At 36.3% G+C, this 27,590-nt stretch overlaps 1 protein-coding gene across 3 annotated transcripts; it reads left to right on the forward strand.

Moving 5' to 3' along the window:
• The first annotated feature begins 564 nt into the window (after positions 1-564).
• Positions 565-26,415, forward strand: LOC148848319 (ceramide kinase-like). Of its 3 annotated transcripts, none has more exons than XR_016100707.1 (14): positions 565-1,188; positions 4,769-4,930; positions 5,029-5,196; positions 5,306-5,398; positions 6,892-6,984; positions 12,493-12,718; positions 12,825-12,851; positions 13,036-13,129; positions 14,143-14,292; positions 23,417-23,518; positions 23,867-24,256; positions 24,534-24,600; positions 24,676-24,920; positions 25,901-26,415. XR_016100707.1 is itself a non-coding variant. In XM_088949506.1 (14 exons), the coding sequence occupies exons 1-13, from the start codon at positions 1,018-1,020 to the stop codon at positions 24,811-24,813; spliced, it is 1,881 nt and encodes a 626-aa protein (XP_088805632.1). In that variant the 5' UTR covers positions 565-1,017; the 3' UTR covers positions 24,814-24,843; positions 25,901-26,415. The 3 variants fall into 3 exon arrangements, 2 of the variants coding, with proteins under 2 accessions (XP_088805632.1, XP_088805635.1); XM_088949506.1 differs by having other exon boundaries at positions 24,676-24,843; XM_088949509.1 differs by having other exon boundaries at positions 24,676-24,775.
• The last annotated feature ends 1,175 nt before the right edge of the window (positions 26,416-27,590 follow it).

Raw genomic sequence — 27,590 nt, forward strand, 5'->3', positions numbered from 1 at the left:
GTTATCATTGGTTCCACATTATCTGCTGAACAACCATTCCGTTCAGTTCATTCACCTTTTCAAGTAACTTGGGCTGATGTGGATAGTCCGGATTAGCTGAACTTTAGGGGGCTGTAGAACCAATGATAATGCCCGATACCGATGATAAAATACATGGAGCTGGAATATTTTATGACTAGTGTGAATTCACAGCTTGCTGGAACAGCTCTTGCTTTCATAATGTGGGTGGGGCATCAGACTGGATCGGGATCTGGATTGCTCCAATTAAATTCTGATCTATATTTCTTTGAACGGAGAAATTGGTTATGATAGCTGTTGAGTTGTATCTCAAAGCGTGGATTTGCTTCCTGATCCATATATTCATTTCGGTCAGTGTCAAATTATAAAGGAAAATGCGGATATTTATGAGTAGGGTCGGTCATAGGACACCTATCCGCTCCATTTCGGAACTTGGAAGTGATTCTAGTATCCGCAACCAAAACCAAACCCGTCAACAAGAGATAGGGAGCAGACTCGTTTCCCAGAAGGATTCCAAATAAACGGTTAAGGATTGCATTCTGAATCATTTTCCGGACGAGTGAGGACTGGGGGGAGTCGAGACTCCAGAGTTCAGATTCGAGCCTGAATTGTTAGTTGCAGACGTTTAGTATCTTCCTCATCAATGTCTGGCGCTGTAGCATCATATATTGATAGCAGAAAACTTGGGGTTCCGGTGGGCGAGCCGAAGCATTCGCGAACCTCTACCAAATAGGAAACCACACGAGCCAAAATTGCTATCTTGCGCATGGTGTCCGTTTGAAGCACATCTGCTTGTCTTTGCATGATCAAAGTGGCTAAGAGAAACGTCAACCATTGGAACCAGACAAATTCAATAATGTTGACTCGGAGCAATGGATATGTATACTTTTTTGAGATGGGTAGAACATGGAACGAGTGACTGTTAGATAATTTACATTGGGAATGGAGTAGAAGTTCTCTCTGGAGCTTCATAGCTGAGAAATTGTTGGTTTACCAACGATGGAGAGAACTAAAGATGAGTGTACGGCAGAAAAATCTCGCCCTAGTACTGAGTTTGATGAAGAAGTGCCAAGCGTTAGCTCGAATTTATACTTGGATCAAGTTGGAGAGGTCGTTCTTAATCTTAATTCAGATGGGTTATCGTGGAAACTGGTGGAAACCATGGATAATGTGAGTTTATTATCTTTCCTTCTGTGCGCACGGTTTTCTCTTCTTCTTTCTTCCCTCTCTCTCCTTTCTTGTTGAACTGTCACTTTTTTTAGTTAAGAGTACTAATCAGTAAATTGGTTGCACTTGTTTGGCAATTTTGGTGTTTATATTTTCTTGTCGCTTTTAGATGTGCAGGTGGATTTTTTCTATAGCATGCCGATACATTTTCAAGGAAATTAATCCATCTGGGGGAAACTATTGTAATTAATGCAACCCAATGAAGATACAAAATTAGAAATCTATTTTTCTCTTCTTAATCAGACAGATACAACACATATTCCCGCCCAATACGTTGTCGCCTATTAAATGTTAGATAACAAGAACCTATTAATTTCAATTCCAAAAACAGTGATAAAGAATTCAACTTAAAAACTGCACTGAGTTCTGATGATGACAATCCCTTCCATACCTATTAAAGAAACATTTTGAGTCTTGAACCCTCCGAGTCCCAAGATTGAGCATCAAAGCATTCTCCTTGCTTCTCCTCTGAAAGTATAAACTCTTGAATGATAACACTGACCTAGATTGTGTTTGATGCATCAAGAGAGAAACAAATAATCTTGGTTAGGTCCAAGAGAGAAGGAAAAGTTATTTTCTCAGAGATTATTAAATAAAGACTATGTTGAGCTGGTATGTATGAGGACTCCATAGCTTTGGTTGAAATTAGAAATTGCAAGTATATTTTGAAGTTAAGAACAAATCCAGAAAGAGATGAACACACAAAGAGCTGTAGAATGAGTTGGTATTGCAATGAAGGTTTAAAATGCATGGAAGATGTTAATCCCAATTCCCAAATGGTTTTTATAAGGCTTAATTTGAGTGAGTTATTTAGTTGATCTTGGCCACATCATTGATTACAACAGTGTTACAAGATTGCCAATACATAGAAAAAAATACAAGTGGAGGGAAAAGGTTTTTATATCCGTATATGAAAACAGAGGGATCAGGAGTTTCATCAAATGTCTTAAAATTAAGCTCATAGGACGTCATTGGACTCTTTGATAGAATATTTGATTTATAAGATATAAATTGAGGATACAACACTATGGATTTTATGCCAAGAAGATTGATCATTGAAGCAATTGATTTAAGGGGTTGATGGGAAGCTTAAAAGACAAAAAAGATTTTCATGGGATAGTACTTAGAGAATGCATAAGATAGGTACCTAAAGAGATAATCCAGTAAGTTTTTATGAAGAACGAAGCCTCAAGCATCCATCTTAACATGGTTTAAGGGCATTATGATGAATCAATAACTTGCATAGGAGGCTTAGGACATTTTGAAGAAAGAAACCTCAAGCAGATTTAATAACATGATTAAGAGCATTTTGTTGAAGCTGTAACTTGTACTAGAGACTAGAGTATTTCCAATCACAGCTGTTACAAAGAAAGGGCTGATGTTGAGCATGTATTTCTTCCCCATTATTAGGCTCCTTTTGTTTTGTTGCATCTGGTTTGAATTTAAAAGTGTTTGTCTGTAGTGTGTATTTGCACCACTATCTGGGGTAAAACTTGCACTTTTTTGGCCTTATTGAACTCACTGGTGTTGCAAGTTTTCCTAAAGACTGATGCAAAGTTTGCATAACTTTCCTCTAACATTCATTCTCTCCTATATAAAGTGGAGATTACATCATTTTATTTACCATTATTTCTCCCAAACAAACAAAGCAAAGTAAAATCTGAAGAAAAGTGAACCAGAATTTGTACTCCACCTATTTGTTTGCATGACAAACAAATCGATTATGGATGAATTAAATAGGTAAATATAAAAGGTAATATTGTTTTCTAGTGGTCAAAACTACAGAGAAGGATAAATGCAAGTCAGAACTATGGAGTGATGCTTTAGAACCAAAATGAATCAAATAAACCAGAGTAAGAAAGATTGTATTTAGAGTGCAACTGTCATAAAAAAACTCAGTAAAAAAAACTGAGAACAGATAAAGTTAATGGTTAAGAGATATCCTAAATCAATAATTTCCAATAAATGGTTTTCAAGTATAGAACTAGAGTCGTGCAGATGAAAGAGAAATTATTGCTCAAATACTATGGCGCATGCCCAACACCATTAAGGAACTTCTTCAAAGCTGGCAGATAAAGGGCAAACAAAAAATGGAAAATTGTATATGGTTTACGATACCACATTGCGTCTGTTGGACCATATGGAATGTGAGGAATGCAGGGATTTTTTTAACACTATAAAACACTGAGGATGAGGTGCTCAGGAGGGCTTGGACCATAATAAAATCATGGTTAACCATAAACCACAACTTCAGGGAATCTTCTTACTTCACTCTTTTTAATTATGCTACACTATTCTTGTAATTAAAATCTTTAGCTTTGTTCTTGTAATTAAAATCTCTAGCACATATAGCCATACGGTGTATATCCCAATGTACAGATTATTGGTGTACATGGACGATCTTCAAATATTTTTGACAGATATACACATACTGTACCTGTTAAAAAATTGTTCTTGATTTTGCAATGTGAGTATCTTTTGGTCATTCTCCTATATATAGCACTTGATTATACAGGAGCTAATGTACATATGTATATATATTTTGCACCAATACAAATACATTGAATTTCTTCTAAAAAATGGTCAAAATGCATCTAAACTGTAGTATGATAACATTCTTATAGAACTAATTGTTGGCTAGTGGTAGCAAAGCCTCTTCCATCAACATGTAGACCATCATAGAATAAGAGGCTATGAGACAGAGAATGTCTTAAATGGTTTTATGTAGGTTCACATACAGTTTGCACTTTTTTGCTACTGGGGAGTGCATATTTCATTTCCTCTTTATGTGCGCTTATTCATTTCCTCTTTATGTGATAATAAATTGATGTTGAATTTCAGGATACATATCACAATATGCTTTGGCATGCACGGATACAGTGGATGATTAGGATATACACAAATATAGTGAGGAAATTCGTACAAATCCCAATAATGCATTAATAACAATAAATATATGGTTTAAATAACTGTACACTAGGTTTAAACACATCGGAAACTCATACTTTAATAGTGTATGTGAAGTGTTAACTATCAGGATACACTTGGGAGTTATGAAACTTTGATAATTTGAAAAAGAATTAAAATATGCATGTCTACCTACCTTAGGAAATCAAGACAAACAAAAGAATTAGTAAAATTTGGTTAAAGCTAAAACTTAAAAAACATGTTATTTACACAACCTGTTGTGTTGTAGCCTAATGGTGTGCTTCTTAATTGTCAAGTAAATGGCCTGGGTTCTATACTTGTTGTTAGCAATGCATTGTATAATTTATTAATATTAAAGAATTAATGCAAAAATGGGGGCATTGGGTAATACATGAGGATCAGAGGATGCATGAGGTGATACGGTGGAAACGGTTGCAGTGGCACTGAAATTGATATGGGGATGTATCAGACATATTGTGTTGATATTTTTAACCTTCCTTAAACTCTAATTTTTTGTGAGATATATCCCTGCTATTCATAAGGCTACTTGGGACAATTTAACTTTCACTATCTAACCGCTTATTTGTGTATGCAGGACATGGATGGATCTACTTGTTTTGGCATAAATCTCACTTCAAAAACTGAAACTGAAATAAAATTTTCTGATGTTTATGCTGTTGAGTTCATCAGTTGGGGTTTGATTCGTGAAGCAAATATTCCAAATGCTGGAGGATGTATTATGGATTGTGACTCTGAGGTTATAATCCATTCATTTCTTTGTTATCCTTTTTCTTCATTTTTGGGTCATTTTGTTGCATATGTTTGTAAGTGGATATATTTCTCTTTTTGATGCAGATGCATCGATTTGTAGTGCATGGGGTACAAAGGTCAAAGACCAGGGGTTCTGTTTGGATCCAGGCTATGTACACTTTTGGACACAAGGATTTGCAAACATGCCAGACATGGATGAATCAGATCAATGATTATATAAATAGGGAAATAGGGAGACCCAAGAACCTTTTGGTTTGTTTAGTTCTTAATTTAACATTTCAGTTTTAGGTTCTTTTAAATGATTAACTAGGTTTATTTAAATTTATTAGCTAATCTAGTTCAGAACCTCATAATTTGCTAGGTTTTTGTGCATCCTTTGAGTGGGAATGGAAATGGTTGTAGAACTTGGGAATCTGTGGCTCCTATATTCTGTCGTGCTAAAGTAGAAACAAAGGTGAGTTTTGGATGCACTGCATAAGACAATGTTTATACATGTATCAATTTGGAGTCACAGACTCACAACACCGAGTTCTAGAAGACTATTTTAGAACCTATGCCACTTTTATCTATGGAATGTTACAATATACACAAATGTGTTTGTTTAGAACAAGAAAACTCTAATTGTCCAGGGATCTCTTAAAAATTAAGAACTTGGTCCATGATCTGCCTGTCTAAAGTATAAGCCAATCAAAATCTGCATATTATAAATCATTCTGATAATGAAAATGCCTCCCTGACGGGGTGGAATGCATTTGATGATTGTAAATCTGAATTTTCCACAAGTTAACAGTTGCTAAGATTGTAGACAACACATGATCCACGTTGTTCATCACTCAGTTTAGATGACGACAGCCAACCCTTTAAGGCACTGCATTTGGACAAGATGCTAATATACAATTGATTTTGCATTGTGGGCATTCAGGATCTTCAGGATTTATTCTTTTTAATCCATGTGACAATTATAGGATCAAAACCATTAAGGGTATAACTGCAGATTTATAGCAAATATATGACATATTAAATATAAGTATCTACTTATATGATCCCCATATATAGTCCATAGATAGCAACATGGACACAGATAGGAAATGGGGATACAACTCTCCATTGCCTAAAATCCTGGAGACTAATATGGATATAGGCGTTATTATGATTCTTATATCATGTTTTTATATCTAGTTTCTGAAGCTAAGTTCCATTTCTCAAGACTTATATGTTACCAAATTTAATGAAATTTCTAATATATAGATTTTTAGTATGATTTGTTATATCATAGGCATTTACAAGTAGTTGGTATCAGTGTATATGCACAGAAACAAAGTAATTTCATTGCTATATGGATTGGTGACTTTGCATACAAAAAATCAGTTTACTGGGTGGTTGATGGGCCTATATAAAGATGCTAAGAGGGTTGGATTAAGTGCAAACTTGCATTGACCCTAACCTATTGGGTTAGGGCTGGGTCAACCTTAATTGAGTTTTGGGTTGGGTTGAGGAAGGCCTGTACCAAACCTGGCCCATTCACATTGCAGCATTAAAACAAATAGATAGTCCACGTTGAGTATATGTGTGCTTTATGATGGACAGATTCAATTGGGTTTAGTCAGATTGGGTCGGGTTGATGTTGAAGTTACTTTGGCTAAGGTTCGGGTTGAACCACCTATGCTAAACCTGACTCAGTGACATCGTAAGCCTAGAGCCATGATTTTACTGTGGTATCTATGGATCTGATCATAAGACTGTGATGTAATATGGAAAGAAGAGAAGAAATGAACAACAGAAGCATATTATATCTTAGATATGCAGTGTCATCAGGGGTTGTGGCTATAAATTCATGAGTCAGCGATCCCAAATGGAAAAAGAACATTTATAGATAACATTCTCAATCTAGTCATGCCATGTGTTTTCAGTGTTACTTATTGTATTAGTTTTCAACTTTTCTGTCAGGTGACTGTGACAAAGAAGGCGGGACATGCATTTGATGTAATGTCATCCATTACAGATGAGGAACTTAATTCTTATGATGGGGTTGTTGCTGTTGTAAGTAATCGGCTTTTCTTACATACATTCACCTCTTTTGTTTTGCCTGAGTTATAATATGGCCTCTTTTGTTTTGTCTTCATTTAGAGTAGATGCTAGCTTGATTGCAGAGAGTCTAACCAGAGGGGGAGTGATGGGGACTGATCTTCTATGGGGAAATTCTTTTCAGGGTTATATATATATATATATATATATGTATTTGTATCTGTCATATGGAAATCCCTTTTGCACAGGCTTGGGCTTCCCTTTTCCTATTTTTGTCAACTTTAAGGGCTTGTATTAACACTTCTTTTTCTTCATTAACTACTTAGTATTGCTAATTAAAATCTTTTCCAGTATGCAGCATCAAGGTTCAAAATATCAATACAGCCCGATACGCCAGTAGGGGTGTATTGGACTGTATCGGGGCTTGCTCCCTTTTTTTTGTTTTTTTAAACCTGGTTCAGATGGGTTGGTTTAAGGCCTGTCTACCCCCCTGAACCGGGTTAAACCCCAAAACACCCCCTGTAGGGGCATATTGGGAAGCCCCCGATATGACCCGATAAGTATCGAAATTTTGAACCTTGTGCAGCATAACGATTTGGAATAAAAGCATTGGTAAATATTACATAATAGGAAAGCATAGAAGGTTCTTTATCAATTTCCTTTGTTTGAGGTGTTGCCAGACAGATCAACTTCCATTTCTTTATAGGGAGAAACTAGATTCCTGCAAATGGACTGCAAATGTATATCCATGAAATTCTGAATGGTAGATATGGTTATAGACTTGCCTGAAATTGAGAATATAAGCCATATGTAATGCAGCTTCTTGGAAAAGCGTTACAAAAGATTCTTCTCCAAGAGACATGCAGTGCATTTATGTTGCTGGCTTGGTAGACCTAGTGATTTAAAAGGTGTGCCTGGGTGCACAGGTGAGGTGCATTCCAAGGTCTTGCCTCACCTAGGCTGAGGTGCAGCCCTTTTTAAAAGGCACACACTTAGTGCGTCTGGTGCGCTTTGTGACTCAGCTCAGGCATGTGCTTTTGTTTAATTATGCATTTTTTTGTGCCTCTGCTCCAAGATCCCCCTTTTTGCTAGTTCATTTGTTCTTCTTAATACAAGACATTTTTTAAAAGATAATTAAAATTATAAATCCATTTTTTGTAGGGATTAAGAATTTAAGACCCTAATATGGACTTGTTTGGGGGCTTTGGGCCTCAAGGGGCTTGGTACAAAGGTGGCTCGTAGAAATAGGAATGAAGGATGTTTAACATCACATTAGCTATTTGAAATGATGCAATTGGGAAATAAATAAAGAAGTTGAAAGTTTGACATGGTTGAATATGTTTTATATGCTATGCTTGGTCTTATTTTTGCATTTCTTCTTTGAATATGTTTTATATGCTATGTCAATGTATTTTAATGAGTTAATAGGCTTTTTAAAACATTTAATTTAAAATCAAAGTTTTCATTTTTAATTAATACTATTTTTAATATTTTTTGAATTTTTACATTTTCTTGTTTTATAAAATTTGCACCTTGCTTCAAAAGGGTGTGTGCCTCACCTTGCACCTTGTGCCTTGGTTGCAAAATGCCCTTTATATTTTATTTATTTATTTTTTGCGCTTTGTGCTTTTAAAACACTGGGTAGACTGTTAAGCTTACACGCAATTAAAGAATGCAATAATTTTATTATTGTATACAATGTTTTCAACCGGTTGAACTATTCAAACCATCACCTGGCCATGATTCCAAGTCCAGTTCTAGTACAACCTGGAATTTGTTCAAAAACCATTCGACCTGGCTTGTTGGACCTTTGGCCCATTTGACCTGGACAGTTGAACCGCTGACCCATGGCCCAAAGGCAAAAACGGTTCAGCCTCCGGGTCAGTTTTTAAAACATTGATTGCATATTTTTTTATGCTTATGAAAGAGGCATTTTATTCATTATTCTTTGTTTTTTTATCAACAAGTAAAGTATTGGATTGAGTTTCTTATAAAAATCCTTTTGTACACTAAGGGACTGTACAAAACCAAGTCATAGCCACAAATCAGCCCAATCCTTCCATTACAAAGTCTTCCCTCAAGAAACTATCAACATCAAAAAACCTATTGTAGGGTATACCCCTGAGCAAGGTATGGCTAGATAACCAAGAGCACAAAATGTCCTTAGATGTGATTGATCTATGGAAGTGACTCTGCCCTCAAAGATCCTTTCATTTATTTCGGCCCAAATACACACACAAAAAAAATCACATGGGGTGTGATTCCCCATGGCACCTTACCCCTCCTTGTTCTACTCAACTCAAATCAGCTCAGCCTTAACTCGAACTATTTGGTGTTGGCTACATGTATCCCATCCTGCCATTAATCTCTATTAGGAGCCATGTTTTTGGTCAACTTGATTCCTTGTTTCACACTATAGACTTATTTTCTTTATAATGTCGATAAACTATTGTATTTTTATTATTGCATGGAATTTAGTAATGTTGAAACCATAGGATTGCTTCTTGCTTTACCTATTCTTTTCTTTGCCAAAAAGTTGGATAAAGAAAATAGTAGTTAATAATGCTGAAAAAGTATCAAACTAATGGTGGCTAGTTCTTCTAGCACTTCTATGTCAAGGTATCTTGGGAAGAGGTATATGAGGAATGAGGTTACCTTAGAAAGAAAATACATAAATACATTATGTGTATGTGTAATGTAATATCAGATCCATTGGGGATTTTCTTGTAACTAGTAAATGTAATATCAGATTTCTACGTTCTTGTCAAAGCCCACGTAATAATGACAAGTAATTGAAGCAAGGTATACCATATACCAGTGGATTTGTTGCCTTTTACTCTAAAGACCAAGCTTCAAATATTCTTACTTGAAGTTTATATAAATGTTTTCAACTTGTGGTTGAACTAGACAATCAGATTGATTGATCTATCACCTAGATAAATTTCCAAGTATGTTTTAATTCAATTCATTTTGTTGCAAAAACAAAAAACAAATAGAAATATTAAGTTGGTCAATAGCCATGTAACCATACTAGTTGAAGTGTCGACTTATTTTACTAGGCTAATGGGCCATGGATAAAACCTTTTCTTTATATTTTATCCATTTCCATCATTAATAACAACAATTCTCATTTTTCACACGTATTTTTGTTTAATATATTGAATATATAATATTAAAGACATACTCAAATGCACACGCACCATAAATCTTATAATATTTTTATTTTTTATTTTTGTTATTTAATTTATGATGTCACAAGTTGAGTTGTTTGACTGAGAGGGAAATGTGGTTTCAATTGATTTTTAGAACTTCGGTTTTTTATCAATTTTTTACCCCATGGCCAAATCAATCAATTGGGTTGGTTGACCTATCATATAACCAGGATTTAGGTCCATTTACCACCAAACTACTTGTCTTTGAAAAATCATTGACACAACCAACAATATGGTGATCTAGCTAATTTTACCATTAAACCATTTATCCTTGTTAGTGGGATCACGGATTAGACATTAATTTGCCTTTTTCCTAATTTTTGTATTCCAATTCCATCATTAAAAAAATAATTTTTATTTAACACATTTATTTTTTAATATGACCAATATATAATATTAGAGATGTGTCCATATTTTTCTACAAAATTTCTATATATTTCATACGTTATTATATATCTATCTATTTTTTAATTTTATTATATTATGACATCACGAGTTGACCATTTCATCATTAATAAAAGTTCTTATTTTTTATACTTACTTTTGTTTAATGTGATGAACATATAATATTTGAGGTGTGGCCAAATATCTTTCTGCAAATTTTTTGTACTTTTTCATATATTTTCATTTTTTTATTTTTTAAATATTTATTATTTAATCATGGCATGATGGGTAACATAGGTTGACCCAACATTAACCTGTCACCTAGACTGGAAAATTATATCATTTTCTGGTTGGTTTTAAATTTTGTATGTCATTTACATAATTAATGAAAATACGTCTTTAACTTTTGTTTAATATGATTAATATATTATATTAGAGATGTTTCTATTTTTTGTTTTTTTTCTATTTTTAAGAATTTTATTATTTGATTATGATATCATGGGTTGAATAATTTGACCTGAATGATTGAGCCACTGACTCGACACTTGGGCAGAGAAATGATTTCATTTCTGGGGTGGTTTTAAATTTTGCATTTCATTTTCATCATTAATATGCATTCTTGTTTTTGTTTAATATGATGAAACTTCTTATTTGTCATACTTGTTTTTGTTTAATATGATGAATATATAATATTAGAGATATGCACAAAATTTTCTACAAATTTTCTTTATTTTTGTATTTTTATCTATTTTTAGATTTTTAGTATTTAATTTTGGCATCATGGGTTCACCTATTTGATGACCCAAAGGGTTTGAACCGCTTACCCACCACCTAAAGGAAACTGGTTTTGTTTGCAGATCAGGTTTAATAGTATAGGTTTCGCAGATCAGGTTTAATAGTATAGGTTTTGTGCTATTAAAATTATTATTCATGGTTTTAATTAGTGGAGTTTAACGATGAGAAATGAAAATACGTTAAATACAATATTCAATGAGAGAGAAGTAGTATTCAAATTACAATTTCTGCTCTCACAATAGCAAGTGACTAAATTCAAAAAGGGGGTGTTTTAGTCAAGAAATGTGAAGAAGCCTTTGTCAACCCTAAGATTTTGTCCAGAAGCCTTTCTTTTTCTCTTTTCTCCTTACCTTATTCACGGTAAGAGGGTCTTATCATCAAATTTCTTAGCAGTCTGGCTTTGACAAGGATTCATTTGAAGCAAGCTCTTTAATGTAAACATAATGAAAGTTTCATAATTACAGTTCAAAGCATAGTCTTAATTAAAGATCTAGATAATTGGTTCAGAAATCATTCAATTATTGGACAATAATCAAGTATCCAATTATTGGACAACAATCCGATTTGTTAGGATCAAGAGGGATATCCAAATCCGCCTCTTAACGAATCGGTATCGGATTCAAATGGATCTGATCCGACTTATTGGCAGCCCTAATTACCTGTAGCCTCAGGGCTAACCATTTAAGCATTTTCTAAGTTCTTTCCAGCATATATTCTACTTCTTGGATGATGAATTTATTGGTGCTGTAATTTTCTTTTGGCAATAGGATAAAATTTTATTAAAAGGCAATTACCCAATGTTGGTCCCGGCTCTCTGGGGTCTTGTGAGGGTAGACTGGATATTGTCCTGACCTTTGACAATTTGTTTGCACAAAGTGGCCTCTCTCAGACTTGAACCCATATTTTACATTTGCCAGCCTGAGGTTTTTACCATTAATAAGGTAAAATGAACAAAAAAAAGAAATTACAAGAAAAAGGTGAAACCTATAAAAGAAACAAAACATCAAATTATAAGAATTGCAACAGGTACAATCAAGCAACCAAATTGACCTCCACTATCATCTAGTGTGGTCCAAAAATTAGAAATAAAAGCATCTCTATTAACATCTTCTTACTTGGGGTGAATCATCAGGGTGGTGATGGCTTCTTTAATGAAATTCTGAATGGACTGCTATCTTCGAGGCACAAGGTTCCTTACCCACCAGCACCCACAGATTTTGTGCATTTATCTGGGAAAAATGGTACTGTCTTTGTTCACGATGCAAATGGAAATGCCCCTGCAACTTCTTTTCAAAATGACCATCAGGATACTTTTCTTGATAGTTCGGGACCTACTATATCAGGCCTTCCAACTTGCAGTATGTATAATTATTACCGTATTCCATATAAATTTAACTTTAGCTTTGATTCCTAGCTGTAAGAGGTGGGGACCTGATATATCACTGGGTTTATCTGGTATTACAGGAAACAAAAGTGGATCTTGTAATACAGGTTAGTTTATATTCTGTATTTCTATAAGCTAATTAATCTCTCTTTGCTTGCATTTTTTTTTCTTTTTTTGTGGTTAGAAAAGGAAAAATCCCATTTTTCTCCAGAATATTTATAAAAGGAGAAATTCATTTATTTGTAATGCTTGAATTTGACTTCTATAATTCTGTTACTTCAACTTGTGCAGAATCTGCAGATCAATCTCCTACATTTACTTTCCCAAATGAACATTTTAGGCTTGGGATTATTCCTGCTGGTTCAACTGATGCCATTGCGGTTTGGTATTTTCTTGCATTTCCTTGTTTGTATTACTTGAATCAAGCATATGATTTGTCTCATACCCAAGTTCATTTCAAGCAAACTCAGTTTGTATACATTATACATTACATCATTGGTACTGCCTTTTCTTTGGTAATACATAATTGTAAAATCCAAAATTATTTTGTCCACCCACGTAAAGAGTGTAGATCTGAATGGATATGGTTCAGTACCTGGGATAAATAGAGAAAAGTAGACTCGGAGGAAATGTGTTCTGTACTTAATTCCAGACAACATTGTATAGAGGATGAACTGTTAGTAGGAAAATTAATGGCAATCAAGTATTGGTTGCTTGCTTTAAAAGCCAAGTTTCACCATCAATATTTGTGCTAGTTGAAATTGAAAAGGCATTCATAAAAATTGAACCTGTTTTGAGGTTTTGTTAAAATGGTATCATTTTTGCACATCTAATTGGTCAACAGAATTGCTTAAAAATTGATAGTCTATAATATAAGTGTAAAGAATATTACTGAGGTTTATAACTGATGAGATGCATCTGGGATAGGTCTTGTTTGATTGGTTGTTGGCCCTGTTCCAATGGGCCTTCATGTTATTAACCAATGAGTTTAAGTTGAAGAATCCATTTTTTGCTTGGCCCTGTTCTAATGGGCCTTTATGTTAGACTGAAATCAGAACAGCAACAGACTTAAGGTTTAATCAAGGAAATAAGAAGAAAAATAAGTGAAGAGAGATCAGATCAAGAGGAAGAAGAATGGGGAGGAGAATAGGAAGAATTAAAAGAGAATCAATTGTTCTCCAATCCTCTCCTTCATCATGTTTTATTAACTTGATCATAATGATGTTACAATTACAAAGATACCCTTAAACATAAAAAGGAAGAAAACTAATGAGTGGTTGGTCCATCATCTCTACAATGTTATTAACCAATGAGTTTTAAGTTGAAGGATCCATTTTTATGCTTGGCCCTGTTCCAATGGGCCTTGTTCTAAGTGAGTCTTTATGTTTCTGTTCACAGTACAACTGGGGCTAGAGATCCTGTAACATCTGCTCTACAGATCATTCTTGGTAAAAGGGTATGCCTTGATATAGCTCAAGTTGTTAGATGGAGAACAACAACTTCATCGAAGGATGCACCCTATATACGCTATGCTGCTTCTTTTGCTGGGTAACTCCTGTTTACTTCTGCATATGGTAGTTTTTAAGAGGTTGCCTAAGATTTTTATCCAGAAGTAAATTATTGTATATACTGTCTGAAATTTGTTTTTTTCATGAATCTGGATGTTCTCTTACTGAACTGTGGGCCTTTTTCCCAAACCAAACTGGTCCTTCTATTTTTGGAAAACCGTGAACCGAAACCAAACCAAAACCAATGGGTTAATCGGTTGATCAGTTCGGTTCTTCAGTTTTTTGGTTTTTTATATTTATAATTCTTGACAGTATGGCCGGTCAGAATTAAGAGGAAGAGAAGAGAAGAGAAGAGAGGAGGGAAGAAAGAAGGGTTTTGCAATGTAACAGTGCTGGCGGCGCCAGCGTTTATTTTAATATATATAGGGCGGCAGAAATAACAAGGGAAAAGACGCTTGTGCCCCTGAGTACAATAACAGACATAACAGAAAGAAAAAACGAAAATAAAAAATACTTTAATTATCCAAACAGGCCCTAACATCAGCAACTAAATTATTTTAACATTATTTTAACACTGCCCCTCAAGTTGGAGCATAGATGTCAATCATGCCCAACTTGTCACACAAATCTTTGTGCTGCACATGATGGAGACTGATGGTGCGCAATCTGGTCGGTCCTAGCTGCCGGTTACCTCGCTTCTGACGAGATTGGAGGTGCCTGAAACAAGGAAGAAAATGGAGACTTCCGGGGAGGAACCCGATTAGAACACTCTAAAGCTCAAGTTAGTACTCCTTCAGAAGGCAAGGGAAATGAGGAATTCTAAGACCAGAAAGCATAAGAATCACATACCCTCTTCTTTGTGAGGTGGGGGCCTTTTATAATCACCCTGTACACTTACTTCCATGCCTTTGCCAGTTCAGGCATCATTACCTCTGCCAGATCGGGTCACCTCCTCTACCAGGTCGGGTGTCATTTCCTCTGCCAATCACCAGTTCGGGTGTCATAACCTCCACTGCCAGCTGTCAGGTCCGCCTCTGCTCATCTGAGATGGCGGTGGCAGGTGGCCGTTGGATGGAGGTTGTCATGTGTCGGACCTTTAATCAGTCAGGTGTGCCGCCTCCGTGTACGGGTCTCCTGGTCATCAGGTACGGTTGTTCAGTCAGGACACTTGGAGCCGAAGTGGTGTGTGAGGTGAAGTCTTGAGCTCGGGTGGAAGTGTGGCCCGAACTGCCTCTGGGTGGGCAGTTCGGGTCTTTGCCTTTTGTGCTTTTTGTTAGGCTCAGGACCTCGAAGGGAGAGCTCGGGTTCCTCCTTGGGGAGCTTGGGACTCTTCAGCTCGGAGCTCGGGTTGTAGGTTCCCCCTTTGGGGGGGTTTGGGACTTTTTGCTCGGAGCTCGGGTTGTGGGGCCCGCTGTCGTGCCGAGCTGGCGCTTCTGCCAGGTCACTCTTGGTTGCTTCCACATGTCGTATGGCCAAGGGGTCGGGTCAAATCTTCCTCCATCAGAGACCTTTGGTGAAGATATCTGCAAGTTGTTCTTTTGAGCTGACATATGGTGTACACACTTCTCCACTTTCAAGTTTCTCTCTAATAAAATGCTTGTCCACTTCAATGTGTTTCGTCCTATCATGCAGAACTGGATTAGCAGCAATATTGATGGTAGCTTTATTGTCACAATAGAGTGACATAGGATTGCTAACTGCGAAACCCAGTTCACCTAATAGATTTCTTATCCACGTGATTTCCACAACCCCATGAGCCCTATACTCTGCTTCAGCACTGGATCTAACCACCACACTTTGTTTTTTGCTTCTCCATGTGACAAGGTTTCCTCCTACAAAGGCACAATACCCACTAGTAGACTTTCGGTCATTGACTGCTCCTGCCCAATCTACATCAGTATATACTTCCACTTTTAAGTGACTGTGTTTCTGGAACAACAAACCAGCTCTAAGAAACTTCTTGAGATATCTCAAGATCCTCTCTACAGCCTCAAAGTGAGTTGTCCTAGAGCTGTGCATGAATTGACTAAGGACACCCACTGCATAGGCAATATCAGGCCTGGTCATAGACAAATACAAAAGTCTCCCCACGAGTCTCTGGAACATCTTTACATATTTCAAAAACTCTCCCTGATTGTCTCCCAGATGATGATTAGGTTCAATAGGTGAATCAAATGGCTTTACCCCCAACTTGCATGTATCCTCTAGTAGATCTAGTACATACTTCCGTTGGGAAATAAAGATGCCCTTGTGAGAGTGGGCAACTTCAAGTCCAAGAAAGTATCGTAAGGGGCCTAGATCCTTCACCTCAAATTTAGTGGCTAAGAATTTTTTCAGTCTCCGGATTTCAGCCTCCCAATCTCCTGTGATCACTATGTCATCCACATACACAATAAGGGTTGCAATTTTACCTTCACCTCTTTTCACAAACAGAGTATGATCCGACTGGCATTGTTTGAACCCCATCTGTTGAACTGATAAATGGAACTTACTAAACCAAGCCCGAGGTGATTGTTTCAACCCATATAGAGATTTTTTTAACCTGCACACATTTTGTTCACTACCTTTGGCACAGAACCCTAGGGGTTGGGTCATGTACATTTCCTCCTCCAAGTCACCATTCAAGAAAGCATTTTTTATGTCCAATTGGTGAAGATCCTAGTCAAGATTTGTTGCCAAGGAAAGAAGAATCTTGATAGAGTTCATCTTGGCTACTGGAGCAAAAGTCTCTGCATAGTCCACTCCATATACCTGTGTGAAGCCTCTTGCTACCAGTCTAGCCTTGTACCTTTCAACGGTTCCATCAGCCTTGTGTTTCATTGTGAACACCCACTTGCACCCCACTAGTTCCTTCCCTTCAGGAAGGTCTACCGACTCCCAAGTGCCATTTTTGTGTAAAGCATCAATTTCTTCCTCCATTGCATTTGTCCATTCAGGTTTTGACAAAGCTTCTACCACAGTCTTAGGAACGGGGATACTATCCACAGAAGAGAGAAAGGCACGGTACAACGGCGAAACATGATCATAGGACACAAAATTAGAGATAGGATGATTAGTGGTACAAGACCTAACACCCTTCCTCTTAGTAATAGGAATATGAAGATCATTGGTGACAAGTGAATCAACATTTAAAGGAGCAAATATATCAATGGGAGCAAATGTACCTGGCTGATGAGACGGATCTGCCTCGGGTGAATCCAATGATATTGGTTGCATAGTGTCAGGCTCCACAACTCTTGAACTCCGCTGGCTCTTATGGCGATGATGAAAAACCCGAAATGGAGGAGGATCGGGTAAAGGAGGTAGTTGAATTTGAGTCGTCGCCTGTTTCTCCTCAACCCTACTCTCCCCCTAAGGGGAAACCGAGAGAAAAGGTTGATTCTCAAAGAATGAGACATCAATGGAAACATAGTACTTGCAAGCAATGGGATCATAGCAACGATACCCCTTTTGAGACAAAGAGTAACCAAGAAAAACACAAGGAATAGCCCGAGGATCAAGCTTACCACGAGTAGGGGACAGGTTATGGACAAAACAACGACACCCAAAAACACGCATGAAGACGGAAAAAAAGTGATTGAGCAGTTCAAGGAGTGAGTCAAACTACCAATAGACAACAAATTAATAGGTAACTTCGGAACATGTAGTACATTAGGAAGAGTAAGGCCAAGTGAGAGAGGTATAGTGCCTCGGCCAGCTATGATAGAAAAAGAACCATCAGCCAGTCTTACCTTCTCTCTGGTCCCAGAGAGAAGGTTATAGATCTGAAACAAATTAGACTTACCGGTCATGTGATTTGAGGCTCCAGAGTCAATCATCCAAGGAGAATTAGTATTATGAGATGACACATGGAAGGTTGTGGCATTACCTGATGTAGACGCAAACGAGGTAGAAGGAGTAGGCCCAAAATTCATCTGGCGGAGAGTCCTACCATATTAGCTGAGTTGCCGAAGGACTAGTCTCCGTCGATGCCATATTAACTGAGTTATACCTTTTTTTATTCTGTTGGCCTGGTTTCTTGCTCTGATCAGGTGCTGACTTCTTACCGAAATCCTATGCCCATTTAGGTTTTCCATGGAGATCCCAACATGTATCTTTCGTGTGTCGTGTTTTCTGGCAATGAGTGCACCAAAGCTTGCTCTTATCATCTGATTTTTTCTGAGTGTCACCCTTTTTAAAACCACTTTCGACATTTGTATCTGAGTTTCCCTGGACAGCTAGGGCAATTGACTCCCCTTCTACACCATTCATCACACTTCTGCATTCTTCTAACTGCACCAAGGCATACACCTCCTGAATTGATGGCAAGCCTTTACTACCCAAGATCTGCACCCTGATGGACTCATATGACGGATTCAGCCCTAGGAGGAAGGCAAACACTCGTTGCTGAGATACAAGTGACTTATAGGCCTTTGCATCTTCATCACCCTTCCAATTCACATTCTGATAGTGATCAAGTTCTTTCCATATTGATGTCAAATCAGAATAGTACATCGAGAAACTCCTCTCCCCCTGCTTGCAAGTAGAGGATTCAGCTTGTAGTTGATATATCTTGGCATAGTGTCTCTGCTCTGAATAGGTGGACTTCGCTTGTTCCCATATCTCACAAGCAGTTTCAGCCCACATAAAAGTCTTCCTTACTTGTGGCAGCATTGAAACCAAGAGCCAAGACATCACCATATTGTTCTCTTGGTTCCACTTATCCTGCTCAGCACTTCCATACTTTGGCTCCTTCACTCTCCCATTGATGTATCCTATTTTCCCCCTAGCAGTGATGTAGAGTTTTATTCCCCTAGACCACTCAAGGTAATTCAGACCATCAAAGGGAATAACAGCCATGGGAAAGCTCATATCCATTCCCCCACTCACTCCATTGTGGCTCCCTGTAATCTCTAAAGTAGCAGAATTCTCAGTCAACATGGTCAAACAGTAAATCAGTCCCAAACACCAGACTTAGGACCTCTCCTTACTCCACAAAAACAATGCTCCACTCAGTTCACACCCACACACTTGGGTTTAACAACCAGGTTGAGCACAAACAGTACCAAATTTCGGACAAAACAGAGGTAATATTCGGCAGATTTTAGACCTGCATAGTTTTAACAGTCCCAATCTACCAGAATTCCAAAATGTCTAACAGCCACTAATCAGCAGGAGAGATCCTTCTTACTTATAGTCAAATCAAACCATTGAGAAGACAGGTCATCTTCGACCTACAGTTGTCTTAACACATGAACAGGATCACACGATCCAAAAAAACACGGGGTATACAGATTCGACAGCATTCAGCCGCCCAGACTCATAGGGTTTTCACTCAGCACATGACCAAGGAGGGTAAAGAAGAGAAAAACAGGGAGAACTGTATCAGTTGTAGCTGTTTTTTCAGTCCCAAATCAGATTTCTGTTCCGCCCAGGTTCTGCTAGTCTGTTTGACCTGTTATCTCAGTAAGGTTGTTCGATCTGCTCTCTTTAATCAGTATTCCCGCTCTGATACCATCTTAACAGTATGGCCAGCCAGAATTAAGAGGAAGAGAAGAGAAGAGAGGAGGGAAGAAAGAAGGGTTTTGCAATGTAACAGTGCTGGCGGCGCCAGCCTTTGTTTTAATATATATAGGGCGGCAGAAATAACAAGGGAAAAGACCCTTGTGCCCCTGAGTACAATAACAGACATAACAGAAAGAAAAAACGAAAATAAAAAACACTTTAATTAGCCAAACAGGCCCTAACATCAGCAACTAAATTATTTTAACATTATTTTAACAATAATATATAAATATATAATATTTTATTATAAATAATATATAGGGTAAATTGCTGAAACCTCCCTTGAAGTTTAGTAATTGCAAATTTGCAATCACTTCCTCTGAACTTTCTCATACAGTTGCAAGTAGATCCCCTCTGGTAGAATCTTCTAAAAAAGGCATGAAAATGCCCAAAATACCCATGCAGTTACTATTGAGGCTGGTTTCTATGGATAAAAAACAATACAAACTTTATGAACAACAAAAACAAAGAGAATTTAAAGTTGCAGTTTTACCATTGAATGATTAATATGAAGGGCAATTTTGAAAAATAAATCAATTTCAGAAAAAAAAAAAAAAAGATGATTCATATGAAGAGAATATTTGGAAAATAAACATTTTTGTTAAAAGTAACTGCATGGGTATTTTGGACATTTTCATGCCCCCTTTTAGAAGATTTTACCCTAGGGGGTCTACTTGCAACTATGTCAAAAAGTTAAGGGGAGGTGATTGCAATTACCAAACATTATGGGAGGTTTCAGCAATTTACCCTAATTATAATATATTATATTACAAGTATATATTTAAAGAACCGGTTTGGTTAACTGGATTTTTCAGTTTGGTTCAGTTTTTTATGAGCACCCCTAACTTAAATGATGGAAAATATTGCTTTTCTAGTAATTATACTTTATAGCATCTTTTAGAGGATTAAACTCTTCATTGAGATCTGAAAAACATTTTTCCTTTAATGAATTAAAGTATTAATTCATTAATTAAAGTTTTGACTCCATGTGTAACTTAAATATTTCCTTATAGAATTTTTTTTTTTGGAAAAAAGGTAACGTAATATTTATTGAAACAAAAGCGGCACATACAAGCTGAGATCAGTCCCAGAAAGGCTGACTGATCAACTCACCAATTACATACTCCACCAAGAACTAGAATGAAAAGCAACAGACAAATTACAATTTCTAAACTCCTCAGAAACTGACACCCAAGAGATTAACTTGCCCGCATCCTTCTGGATTAAATCTTCTGGACTTAAGGCCTTATTACAGAAAAGCCTACTATTCCTCTCGGACCAGATGGACCATAAGACAGCACTAGGAATAATCTTCCACACTATCTTCCTTTTCTTGTTAAACCTTTGATGTTCCAGCAACACAAAAACTCCTTTACCGATCTTGGCATAGTCCATCTTAAGTTCATGAACTTAATCCTTTACCGATCTTGGCATATTTAATAAGATACTAATTAAATAGATCTTCTAGTAATATTTGACTTCTCATCCCTGCTTCAAATATATTTAAAATTGGTCCCACTTGGATGCAATAGTACATACCAGTAAAGCCATTTTGGAGATTTCCTTCTTTTCTTGCAATAATGTAAGAAATCAAAATTGATGTAGGACTGCCTGCTTTAATAACAACTTGGTATATGATGACTATGACCAAGAGGTCCACCTAGGAAGGTAATGATTGTCTAGAATGGTTTAGGGTTGACTTTAAGACTAAAGGTAGAGATAAATTTGGTTTGGAAGGGTCTTGGGGTTTTAACTACAGAATGTGCATGTTTGTCCAAAACTATGAGAAGCTTCAAATTAAGGAAAATAGGTCTATAGTTGGAAAATTTAAGTGCAGTTTGTTGGGTAGGTTTTGGAGTAGATGGTTTTAGGAGGCAACCAAGTTTGATAGGATTCAGAGTACTTCTTGGAAAAAAGGCCAAAAAGTTGGCTTTATGAAGAAAACCCAAAAGTTCTGAAATCTTGTGATCCATGTAGCATTTAGAAATGAGATATGATAAAAAGAAAGGTTATGAATATCTATGGGGGCATCCAAATATGGGATCAATAGGATATAGTTTGGCACAAAAGGACAAAAATGGCTAGAATGCAAAATTTCAGGTTCTGATGTAAAATAAAGAAAAACTCACATAGATCAGCTTCAGTCTTTTGGGAATGTTGAATGAATGCCTTCAGTGAAGAATTTATAGGCTATTCATGGCTATTATGTCTGCTTACAAAATTAAAAAGAAAATAATGAAAGAAGAAAAAATCCACAATTATTCAATGGGGTGCCTAGAATATAATCACTATGGGGCATGGAAATCTCTTGCCACACTTAGCAAAATCTATAAAAACTCAAATAAACTCAAGAATGACTGATATTCTATGAAATCCAATTATAGATAGATAATTCTTCAAACTATTAGGTTGAACCCCATATGCAACATGTAAATGACCAACATACTGCTACTATAGAAATACAAAAAAAAAAAAAAAAAAAAAGAAATCCATATATGACCACTTGTCTCCTGCATTGCTATCATCCCTGTTTTATTACTTTATCTACTATACCTACAAGAATCTTGAAATTATGTATTTAGTCCATTCAAATGTTTCTGAGCTCCATTCCTTAAAGAACGAGCCAGGATTCATATAGAACCTTGTATCCACAAGACCACAACTGACATCATGAAACAGGAAAAATACTTGATGGACATGTGGGGAAAAGGTTTGTTATGACTATAAAGTGAACTAGATAGGTTTATGGTAAGGATTTAAGAGATCTTTGGGATTGTCAAATAGGGAATAATTTGCTTACAAGTTGACAAAAGATGATATTAGGGCTTGGAAGTGGCCTGATAATTAGCAGAAGACAAAGGAATGGAGGTCTAGCAATAGTTTAGGTAGGGTTTGTTCGGGTCCAGAAGTGCTTGTTTTCCTGTTTTGATAGGTAAAATAAAGTTTTCTAATAAAGAGAAATTGTGAGTAATACAAACATCACGTACACAGTTACACCCATGAGGAGCAGAAGACAAGAAACCTTTCATGGAAGAAGATAAATATTACGAAGTACAAGAAAAAGAAAGGAGGCAATAATCTATAAGGGAGAATTCTCCCAAGTACGACTCAGTCCTCTCCAGTCTCCACCCATCCCTCTTGCCAAGGTATCAGCCATAGACTTAGAGTTGGCTGATCTGTTCATCCATCTGAACAAGATGTTCACTCTGGAAGTGAGGGTTTTCATCAGTACCATTTCTAAAGTCTAAACCACTTGATAAAATTTTGTGGATGGCCCCTGCAACTACCTGACCTGAATAAGTAAAAACCTCAACCTAGGACCCTGCATGAGGGCCTTTATCTCCACAAGAACGGTTACCCAGTGGTGCTGTTTTAGGTTTATAATAGAAAAGAATAACATCTGGAGAGTAAGTGTTATTTAGACAACATTACAGAAAGGGAATGACAGAGTTATTATGAAGCAGAGAACCAAGATACTTTATAAACAGTGGACTTTTTGTTAATATGAATAGTATGGAATTGTAATAATCTCAATCTCTTTTACTCTTTTACGTATCGTAATACTTGTGTTTCTGGGATGTTTATTGTTATTTAAAACCAGAACCTACTATCTCTGCCAGATATGGATTTTTTGGTGATGTCATTAAGGAGAGTGAAGATTACCGCTGGATGGGCCCTAAACGCTACGATTATGCAGGAGCAAAGGTGTTTTTGAAGCACAGGTATTCCTTCATCCCTTAGGCTTAGTTTGTAAGTACTATAAATGCAAATATGTAGTGTAAAATCTTATATTTTGTATTATTTTCTATTTATTTGCACCGTACATATTTGTATTTGTACTCTTTCCAAACTGAGCAATGCTTTGGTTTTATAGAATGATTGAAATTTGTCAGTATATTTGATGCTTGCTTTTCAGCCACAAGATGTCACTTTCTAGTGCATATCAAATCTAAATGCATTCAAGAATCACGACTCATACATCACCAAGTTGCCTTGACTCACCTCATTGCTGGCTTGACTTGAAATTTTATGTTTATGATCATTATAATCATGATATTTCCTTTCCTCAGGTCATATGAGGCAGAGATAAGATTTCTAGAAGCCAAAGCGGAAAATGAAAACCAAACCAATAAAAAAGATCTTCAGGGAAGTGAAAAACAATCACTGTGGAACCCACAAAAAAAATCTAGAAGACTGGTCTGCAGTGTTAACTGCAGTGTCTGTAGTGAGTGCCTCAAGCCAATTCAGGCACCTTCAAAAGATCCCATCATAACAGGCTACACATCTTCTGAAGAATTAAAGTGGTTGCAATGCAAAGGGCGTTTTTTAAGTGTTGGTGCTGCTGTCATCTCATGTCGTAATGAAAGAGCTCCCGATGGTTTGGTGGCTGATGCACACCTTGCAGATGGTTTCCTGCATCTTGTATTAATCAAAGAGTGCCCCCGTGCTCTCTTTTTATGGTAATTTACAAGTCTTTTCATGAGTTTTACCTCCTCTATCTCTTTAAAGTAGTATTTCTAGATTTTTACTCAGATGAATTTGGGAGGCCTTTTCATGGTAATTTCTTTCTGTAGTATGCCATAACATGTTTTTTTTTTCAGTATCATATTTCTCTTTAAATTGTTTATTTCTTTTAGTATCCATGGTCACCCTTCAATTGCATGCCTTTTCCTGTTTTTTTTAAGGGATTCCTGAAATTGACATGTACTTGGTCCTAATATCAGTTGATATCAACAGGCACCTTACACAGGTTGCTAGGAAGGGTGGTGACCCCTTAAATTTCGAGTTTGTGGAGCATCATAAAGTATGTACCATTATCCTTCAATATTTCTTGGTTTACCTACAGAACTTCTGTAATTATTTCGTGCTTTATGTACAGACCAGAGCTTTCACTTTTACTTCTTTTGGTGATACGAGTGTATGGAATTTGGATGGTGAGCTCTTTGAAGCACATCAACTGTCAGTGCAAGTAATACAAGGTCTTATCAGTTTATTTGCATCTGGTCCTGAAGTTTAAGGGTGTAGGATATCTCAGAAAAGGTTCCTTGTAAGAATCTTACTTAGATCTCTTGTTTATGGCATTCATGATCATTCTCACTAGGTGAAACTTTGTTGTTTCAGAAGGTAAGCATATTATTGTTTTATTGGATCAGTTTGTTTTTATGAAAAGATCTATAAGGAAGGACATGTCCAATAATTTGTCTGAAATCCTGACATGTACCATGTGCCTTGATATTCCATTAAAAAAAGGCCATTAGATAATGCTGGTCCCTGCAATCTGGGGTCTTGGAAAGGGCTGATTGGGTATGGACTAACCTCTGGCATTTTTAGCACTAGGCAACCTCTCTAAATCCAAGCCCACATTCCTCACGCTTAGCACAAGATTTTACTATTGCACCAAGCAATCTCCCCCTCCCCCAGCGGTTGCCTTGATATTCTATTATGGATGGAAATCATCATTTTCAGTAGTCAAAATGTAGATTTATCCCAGATCTATTAAGATCAAATCTAAACTGTTAAAGGAAAAAAAGGGAAACAAAAGCAAGAAAGATAAGTAAGGAAAGAAATAAATAAAAGAAAAAAAAAACTTACAAATGAACGTGGGGAAAATGATCTTGAAATAAAAGGAAGAGGTTATAACACGAATTGGGATTAAAGTATTGATAATTCATATTACCATTTCTAAAATTAAAATCAGGTCAAAATTTTCTCTTAGGTTATTTTTCTACATAAATATCGGCCACTTTACTTTGATTTTTTTATAACTTTGTTAACAGAGTTTGCTTAAAAAAACAATATTACAATAACATAACAACAAGAAGAATAACAGTAATAATAATTAAGATGGAGATTATTAATGTTTTTAACTTTTTTTCCCTTCCTTTGTTTTTCCCATTCATCATGATTGTAAATATCTACCATTTATCTAGAATGTAGAATGTATCAAGAACATATCTCAATTTTGGTATTTGAACTCCAAATGTTTTACAGGATCTTACTTGAGTCTGTAAGGAGACCTTACCAAAATGACTTTCACATTTCCCTGTGTCAACTTGTCACATTTAGAGTTTGATGTATTTCTTTATATTTGCTTTTTTTTTCAGGGACTCTAAGGTGAAAGAACATCCTAAGTTGTGGCTTTTAATGGTTTTTCACATTACTTAAGCACCGAGTGGCTTCTCTCTCTGCAGCCTGAAACCAACATGATCATAGGGTGATTTTTGGAGATTCAATTGCATTTTAAAATGCAGACAGAACACCATAAATATGGTATATTTAGACCAAGGTAAACATCCAATGGACTTATAATTCAGATATGCAGTTTAGAGGAGACGGCGGGGGCTTGGTTGAATTCCATCTTGATTAGCTTCTCAAGGTACGGGAAGGAAGCAAAAGAAAGCTAGATTGTAAATCTATTGTAATCTACATAAGTTGGGGTGATTTTTCTAACCCCCAAACTGCACAGAACTTTGAGTCCCTGATACTTAACTGTATTGTATCTGCATTTCTTGTGTATGTTATAGTTCTTTTTTATTGGTTGGTCTTTTTCTTTAACACCCATTTGAGATGCTTTCGCTTAAACTCAGTATGAATCTGTTATTAATTAATATTTGTGATATCTCAATGTTCCTGATGAAAGATGCTGATAAGAAAATGTTCCTAATTAAAGACGTGAGGCTTTCCTGCATTTTGGTTAAACTAATCCAATGGAACTTCCAATTTTCTAAACCTAAGTGATCAGTTCACCTGACATCAAATCTCCCTCCTATTGGATATTTCATTTCTTGGTGATCGTTACTAGAGCCATTGCTTATTATTACACTGGAAGCTTTTCTGGTCTTCTAACTGCTCGGTTAATGAAAGAGATGCATCTCTGGTTGTATCATTCTGTGAGTGTGAGAAATGAGTGGAAACCAGAGTTTCAAGATTGCTATTTGGAATAGATACAGAATCAAATTTGTTGACTTGATCCAACGATAATGGTCAAATTGGATATGAATTTAACCGTCTTGATTCTTGAACACTCGAAGGTTTTTAGTCAGTATATAATGTCAGACAATATTGCATAAAGTCGAACAATTGGTATTCAAATCAAAACATAGGTAGTGCATTTGGAAGTGGCATAAACATTTTATTGCTTCTTCTATTTTTGCTTTTTCAACTGAGGAAGTTACAGAATTTCCCCTATTTGGGTAATTTCTCCTTTCCTAGAGAAGTCAATCAATGTCCATTTACTTATACTTTGTCATCTAGACCCTCTTTCCAATTTTGGTATTAAAAACCCATAATTGGAAATCAAACAGTAAGCATTTTTCTGAGGAGTTAAGTTCACTGCATTTTTTTATATCTATTATTATTACTTAAGTTCAAATTTGATCTTCTTTTCCATTCTTCCTACTTAACTAGATATTTAGATATATAAAAAAGGAAGGTTTGATATTGAGAATTTTAACTTTCCAAAACCTGGTTAAGGATAAGAAAAGGACTATACATTGAGATGTACCCTAGCTTAATGAGATACTCTGGTGTGTTAGATAAGTTCAGAAGAAGCAAATTAAATTTATGGTATGCCTCTACGCATATTAATTTAGCAATTTTCAACAAATAAATTAAGGGGGGGTTCTCCAACGTGAATTGTTTTTCTTGTTACAAGTTCCAAAAACAAAACAAAGCCAACTGATTTGAAACATTGATGGTTTCAAAAACAAGTATTATTTTTGTTTCTTTGAAACAAAATCAACTTATTTTTCCTTCTCAAAACTAAAATACAGAACATGTTTTTTTTTGCTGATG

Source organism: Nelumbo lutea, chromosome 6 (genome assembly GCF_056320005.1).
Source record: "Nelumbo lutea isolate HS-2025 chromosome 6, American lotus-T2T, whole genome shotgun sequence".
Classification (NCBI taxonomy): Eukaryota; Viridiplantae; Streptophyta; class Magnoliopsida; order Proteales; family Nelumbonaceae; genus Nelumbo; species Nelumbo lutea.